The 7,321-nt window shown below is 39.1% G+C and overlaps 1 protein-coding gene across 2 annotated transcripts; it reads right to left on the reverse strand.

Annotated features, from left to right (window-relative positions):
• Positions 1-1,923: 1,923 nt before the first annotated feature.
• LOC110158729 (ependymin-2-like) lies at positions 1,924-6,370 on the reverse strand. Of its 2 annotated transcripts, none has more exons than XM_020923254.2 (6): positions 6,255-6,370; positions 6,118-6,152; positions 5,470-5,598; positions 2,872-3,055; positions 2,712-2,799; positions 1,924-2,172 (listed from the first exon to the last, which is right to left on the reverse strand). In XM_020923254.2, the coding sequence occupies exons 1-6, from the start codon at positions 6,328-6,330 to the stop codon at positions 1,977-1,979; spliced, it is 708 nt and encodes a 235-aa protein (XP_020778913.1). In that variant the 5' UTR covers positions 6,331-6,370; the 3' UTR covers positions 1,924-1,976. The 2 variants fall into 2 exon arrangements, 1 of the variants encoding a protein (XP_020778913.1); XR_008632634.1 differs by having other exon boundaries at positions 2,126-2,172; positions 2,712-2,816; positions 2,906-3,055.
• Positions 6,371-7,321: the final 951 nt, after the last annotated feature.

Raw genomic sequence — 7,321 nt, forward strand, 5'->3', positions numbered from 1 at the left:
TTTCATTTTAGTTAAAAAAGGTCTGAAAACTGACTTGAGCTTTGGGTTGTGTGTCTATTTTATATTTGGTTTGGTCTGAACTGGTCTAAACTGAAAGTCTAGTCATCGTCTCCTAATCCAACTCTTCCACAGGTTTGCATGGGGTCTGTTCATTTTAACCAGTTTGAAATACACTGACATTTCTGTTTAAACATTGTATTAAGTTTACAGGGTTAAAGGTTAAATCTCATATTAATATTTCCATTGTGTGTGTTGTAAAATTGTTTCAGGTTTGTCTTGTGAAGTAACAGTTGTAACCCAAACTCCTCTGACTCTTCTCATTGCAGATCTAAACTGTTTTACTAAACTTTTAAACTAGTCTTCACAGGTCCAGAGGCTGCTGCTGTTTACTGTGAGTATGTCTGCACACACTTACTAACACACTAACTCTGTACGAACACGGGCGGTGGGTCTAATCCAGCCACAGAGGCGCTGTGTGTGTCCCTCTTTGTCAGTCCCCAGCCTGCATAAATGGAGAGGATTGCTTTGGCGTAAAACCTGCATCTATGTGGAGGAGCAGCGGCTCTCCTCCAAGCTCTTTTCAGAGTGACAGATCCACTGACGACAGCCGCTTAGCACAAAGAAGGTGGAGAACATCGGAGTTTTCTCGGTGTAAAACAGCACCAGGCTTGTTCCAGTTCGGCAGAGCAGGTAGACCTGTCACATGAGGTTCTATGAGGTTTTTGCCAAGATATCTGTAAGGGCACACGGCCTTGCTCCGCCTCGCCCCGCGCTTCCCGTTTCTTTCACCGCTTGTGCCTTCCAAATTTGCACGTGCTGTGTGGTACCTGGCACCTGATCGGTGGGTGTGGTCCTGTCGCTGCTGGGCTGTCTGGAGGTGGGATGTCCGCCATGCTCTGGTTGGAGGCTTGACGTCCTGCTCATCCAGTCTCCTTCCTGAACATCATCGCCTCGCCCAATAAAAGTGCTGTGCGCCCGTTCCCCCTGGAGGCTGGATTTCAGTGTCAGCTCACCACACTCCACGTTAGACATGCTGCTTGTTTCTGTTTCCATTAACTGTGAATGTGTAATTAGTGTTTGAGACACTAGAGGTCATTGTTGGAGCCATATTGCGCCTCTCTACCTCCTGCCACTGTGAGGCGCTACTTGTAATTTATGCAAGTACCTGCCCTATAAAAGGGGCACAGGTGTTGCACCGTGAAGGTATACAGTCTTTTGAACGTCGTCGTCATCGTTGTGAACTATCGAGTGCCAAATCTGTGTATTTTTGGATGGCTATAAGGTACGCCCAATAAATATTGAGGAACACAGTATTTGGACTCTGTTTTTATGGAAGACACGCGTCCGAGACACCACACACGCTGCAGCTATAGCGGACCTTGCACAGGGCAAGGTTTGTCCACTACAGTCACTAAGGACTTAACTTTGTATTGCCAACTCGGCTGGGCCTTTGGGCATTTGTATTTTATTTGATTTTAACAAAAAAAATTCAATTAACCCTGATTATATTATATGTGTTGATTATTTCAGTTGTAGCATTATTTTAATATTCAACAGGCTTTGAAATTAGTATCAGCATTAGCATTGAGATACAAAGACCTACCTGCCACTATATTGTATACATATTCACCATCTAAAATCTACTTCACTTTATCTTACCTTGATGTAAACTTGGCAAGTCATACTGTTTATTTTCTGTTCCAGGAAACTCTGGTGCAGATGCATAATAAATGCAGATGTATAAGTCCAACACGTCAACTGTGTTTGTGAATGTGCAACTCCTAAAATATAGATTTTTTAATAATTTACATCAACTTTCAAATGGTATTTCAATGATTTATTTAGATTAGATTTTATTCTTATTGTACAAAATATAAGGAAACTTTGACAGAACAAAACGGCAGTAATAAATTATTTAATCACAACTTTTCAAATTTTTTTTAATAAACAAATAAGCAGCAGTTAACAGAATGTGTTCACAAGAATGAATAATTATTCAAATAGACATTTATGAGTTTGGAGAAAGTTCTTTTTAGTTTTTTTATTCTACTTTCGAGGAACAACTCGAGTAAATCCACTGGTCTTCCTGTAGGCTGTGCGTCCTCCTCTGGACAAAAGCCTGGAGGGCTGAGATCATCTTGAGCTTTATTGTGCACGGTGCTGTTCAGAAACCTGAGAACACACACATCTTGTTTATTGACCAACGTTCAGCTTCAGCGTTTGTTTTTCATCTAGACCAGAGGTGGGCAATTATTTTGTCCATGGGGCCACATGAGAAACAAAATATTGTGGAGGGCCAAAATGCTTAACTCAATTCTGCGTTAATTATATTTCTTTATTTTAAAAAAAATAAAATAAAATTTTTAAAAGCACTAAATAGCTTTGTTCATAGTTGGTCAGACTGGTAAGAGTTTATGTTATGACTAAGCAATGAAAAAGTGAGACTGCTTTACAAAAAATGTCATTTAAAAAAACACCTCTAAAATAAAAGCAATGTAGCTTTAGTCCACACATGAGGTAAACTGATAAAATATGTTTATTTTGTAATTCCAAATGAGCTTAAACTGTCTGGTCAGAGTCAGCCTAAGATGCGACTGTGGCCCTGGAGCTGGACAATGCCCAGACCTGATCTAGGGTCATATGGTCATTGTCACAAATAACCTGACTGATTTATAAAATATAGAAAATAATAGTGAAGATTGAAGGCTTACACTATGGTCACTTGTCCGTGTTTCTCAGTGTAGAAGGTTGCCTGATGAGGGACACATCCGACTTCAGTCACAAACTTGATGTATTCCTCTGGAGACCAGAACTCACTTTAAAATACCAGTAAACATCATTACATTAACATGTGACATGTGGACACTTCACCTCCTCGTGGAGAAAGCCCCTGCCATGAGTTCACCTGCATCCCCCCACCAGGCACAGACAGGCTGCCAAAGATAAGAGGCATTGCAGAAGTTGCGTCGTCTGGGATTCCTATGGGCTGGTAGTCTGCTCGGAGAGGCCTCTTAGAGCAGGTGGAGGTCAGACCGTCCATCTCATACGTCACACCCTGTCACAGGAACATTCAAGGCTTGTATTACTCTCATTTTCTCATTGATGTTATAATGTTGTTACCTCATCACAAACACACCTGGAGTTGTGTTTTGTTTCATTCATGTTCACACAAATCCTACATATTTAAACTTCTTCTCTCAAATAAAAAAAAACCCTCCACCTTGTGATGTCATGTGGCAATACAGGAAATGCTCCACTGTGTTTTTAAACTGTTTTAAACCACATGTGGCCATACCAGCTTGTTAAAGCCTGATCCTGTCAGATCTCAGAAGCTCAGCAGGACAGGGCCTGGTTAGTACTTGGATGGGAGACGCTGGGAAAAATCAGGTGCCACAGGGGGGCGCCAGTCACAAAAACTCATCGTCATCGTGTCCTTAGGCAAGTCACTTGTCGTGAACCCCCCCCTCGGCCACAGGAGAGCTCACTCGGGTGGGGTAAAAAGATGAAGGTTTTGGCGTAGGCCCCACTAAAAGGGCTCCTGAAATTCAGATGAAGATGTTCATGATGCTTTATTTTGATAAATGAATAACTGTTAGAGCATTAGAGATTAAGAGTGTTTGATTTAGATATTAGAAGTGTTTTTGTGACCCATATTAACATAAGTTACTTGTTCTGTTTTGATTTAATCTGATTCGTTTCTTTTATGTTGATTTGCTTAATTCTTTCAATTTAATTTTCAAGTTTAGGTTATTTTGCATTAATTTCTGTAACCGTTATGTTTGTGTGCAGGAAAGATATGGGCCTTCTGTTCTTTTGACAGTTGACCTTTGTTTGACACAGTTATTTCACACCTGGCTGGGGCAGTGGCGTAGGGGGCTAGAATGGTAAAGATTGTGGTTTCTGAGAAGTGTTGCCTGTACTTGGAAATGTGTTCTATGTGTGACGTACTGATCACTTTGCATATACCTGGGTGGAGCCCTGTGACCCTATATAAATATTGAAAATTCTGCATAATGATGAGATCCTGATTTAAGTTGGCATTGGCCCTCCGGCTGTAACTCGGCATAGGAGTTCAGAATCTGCAATTCGGACTAGGCTGTGCTTTATATAGCTTTCCTGGTCACAGGGTAATTTCTCCAAAAGGTACTTGCAAAGTGATTTGTCCTAATTATTTTTGTATGAGCTTTCTGGTAAAATAGCAACTACGGAGTGAGTTGGTCATAAGTGCTTTGTCGTGAGCACTCTGGGCCTAAAAACCCTGAGTGAACACGAGTATAAAGAGTGACAACCAGCCACAGGAGTAGTGCATAAAATAATAAAAAGCAGAAAAAATAAGACAAAGACAAATCACTTGTTGGGATCTTTTGTTGAGTCTCTCCCTCTAATTAATATACATATACTATTACCACGACAAGTCCAGTCATCCTAGGTGAGTTGCTTACAAAAACGCAATGTTTGGGGATATTTTCTAATGCAATATTTTTGATGCAAAGCTAAATTTGGTTAAATTCTTTGAGGCACTGCTAAAGATAAATTAATATTTGCGATGTTTTTGGTGTAAAACTAAATCTGGTTAAATTCTCTGAGGCACTGTTAAAATGAGTTTTGGACAAATGTTGTCAGATAGAGTATAGAGTAAGTCATAAGGTGGGCACTAAAGCTAAGTGAAGTTGTAAGTGTTCCCCAGGTGATACTTTAAGAGTTGTTAAAGTTACCTGTATGGTGTTTCTTAAAGTTAAATTATACTTTTTGAGTGTAGTCAGATATTTACCTTGCGTTATTGAAGAAATGATATTTTTGAGTGTAGTTAATGATATTTTTGAGTGTGATTGCGGTTTTAAAGTTATGTGATATTTTGAGTGTTGTCAGAGTTATCTGCAGTGTGTTTTTAAAGTTGAGTGATTTTCTGAGGGTTATTAGAGTGATTAGAAGAAGGTAGTTAGACTCAGGCTGCGTAAAATAGTCCTGGTCTTCTCAACATCACTTTACCTACATTGCCTAGTATGACGGTGTGTGCGTGACTGTTGGTGGTCGGAGGGACCGATGGCACAGATTGGCAGCCACGCTTCTATCCGCCCCACGGCAGCTGTGACTACAATAGTAGCTTACCATCACCGGGTATGGTGTGAATGAATAATGCTCTTTAAAGCGTCTTTGAGTGTCCATAAAACTGAAGCATTATTATTATTATTAAACTCCACAACTTCCCTAGAATCATTTGAATAATTTCAGCTCTGGAATTGCCGATCTCTTCTGAACAAAATATAAAAAATACTTGTTAACTTGAAAAATATTGCTTCATGACATCACAAGGTGGAACAGCATACTACATGCAGGATTACTCAAACCTGTATGAATGAAACAAAATACAACTCCAGGTATGTTTTTGTTGAGGTCCCAACATTCTAACATGTCTTAAAGCTCACGAGTTGTTGTTGTAGTATTTTGTTGTATTTTGTCAAATCTTACCTCTCCAAAGTGCAGAAGAAAATCATTTGTGAGGGATCGATTAACCAGATTTTCAGTCTCATAGACTCTCATCCGCTGCAGTGCTCTGTTGTATTCGTAATTCCAAAATTTTACTTCATCCTTTAGGGACTGAAGAAAAAATGCAACATTAGTCACATGGGAAGGTTCAGGCCGGTATCAAACACAACTGAATAACTGTGCTTTTGGAGTCAAGTTTAAGATAATCATAATACACTGACTTAAATACTTTTAAGAATTTACTCAGACTCAGTATGTATGTTCCCCAGTAGGTAATCTGTTGGCCCAGTATATATTATTTGTTCTAATTCTATAGATGAAGTGGCACAGGCACCTCTGCTCCTGTTCTTAAACCTGACACTGTTCCTAAACCCATAGCCCCAACTTTAACCTTTTTAACCTCTTCCTCAACCTAACTGTAACCAATGTGAGAAATAAAGATAAAATATCAAAAGATAATGAAAAAAAGATCCATGTGACAGAAGTGAAAGGAACATAAAGCTGACCCAAAATGACATGTATTTGAGGAAGATAGGAGAATGTTTCTTAAAAGGTGAAAATAATGATTTTATATGTTGCATGTGCAGGCCACGATAATTAAGACAGTTAAGACACTAAATCTGGACTTACCACTACTAACTTTCCCATGAGGTATGGAGGGCTTTCTGGTGAAACACAGACACATTTAGGATTAAGAGTGAAAAAAAGAAATATAAGTAAATAAAATACAAAAGTGTGAGTATAAGGTTTAAAGGTCTTGTACTTACTGCATGGCCGTGTTTGCTGGGCGGTGGTCAGGCTGTAGACTACAAATACAACTGCTAATACTAAGAGCAGCCTCATGTTGACAGCTTCACATCCCTTTCGGAGTGTGTACTGAGAGCTGAGACCAAGCCTTTTTATAATTCACCTTTTACTTTCACTTTAGGAAAATGAACAGAGCTACTTTCATTATGGAAATGCCAGTAATATCAAAAGTACAAAGTTATTGTTAGAAGTAGGAGGATGTTGAGAATAGACTACAGCAAACACCTAAAGAAAATAAAAATCCTAATCAGTATGATCTTGTTTATTTAGTAACTATAGGTGCTAACAGACAAGTGCTTTTGAGTTTCTTGGTTTTACTTTTGTTTATGCTCTGTGGAATCCCCGTCATTCTCACATGACGTTAATCACAAAGGTAAAAACATTTTGTACCCAGTGTCATTTTATTGAGATTGTTGAATCTTGTAAGTATACTCATTACAATAAATACATAACATGTTCCGATTTTTTCTTTTTTTTTTTTCTTTTGCTGAATTATTAAAGCAAATTTCATTTAACATATTATTTATCTTGTATTTATGTAAATTCTGCCGAGGTGTGAGTGCCAAATCAAACTTATTCAGTAAAACTAATAATACTTTGTCTTTGTGTCCGAGTCTCTCCAGGTTGAAATGTTTGTATGTAAAATGTCACAGAACTAAAGGTCCACAGTTGATGTTCATACTAAGAGCAACAAACCAACATACCTCCTGCCGTCACCTCAAAACCAGTACAGACATACTAGGTCACAAGGTTTATTCTGAAGAAATTGTGTGGTCACATCACTCTGTTCTGTTGTGGTCAGAAGTGGCAAAGTAAGCAACAGTGATAGAGGCTACTGAGAGGAAGCCCAAAATGGACAGAAAATTAACGTTTCCAGTTGAAATAGGACGTAGGGGATTTGTGTCAACGTCCATGATGAGCCAGTGAGGAGGAGCAGCGACTCTACTCCGAGCCCTGACATTCAAAATGCTCATTGGTTTGATCAGTGCTAATGACGACTCATGTTATAATATATACAGTAGCAGAA

This window comes from Boleophthalmus pectinirostris, unplaced genomic scaffold (genome assembly GCF_026225935.1).
Source record: "Boleophthalmus pectinirostris isolate CB_2022bp ecotype Guang Dong unplaced genomic scaffold, ASM2622593v1 HiC_scaffold_20, whole genome shotgun sequence".
Taxonomy (NCBI): domain Eukaryota; kingdom Metazoa; phylum Chordata; class Actinopteri; order Gobiiformes; family Gobiidae; genus Boleophthalmus; species Boleophthalmus pectinirostris.

Coding starts and splice junctions, on each gene's coding strand:
- LOC110158729 (XM_020923254.2), bottom strand. CDS start 6,330: ATGAGGCTGCTCTTAGTATTAGCAGTTGTATTTGTAGTCTACAGCCTG. Junction 6,153..6,254: donor CCAGCAAACACGGCCATGCA/GTAAGTACAAGA, acceptor GTGTTTCACCAG/AAAGCCCTCCATACCTCATG. Junction 5,599..6,117: donor TCATGGGAAAGTTAGTAGTG/GTAAGTCCAGAT, acceptor TTTTTTCTTCAG/TCCCTAAAGGATGAAGTAAA.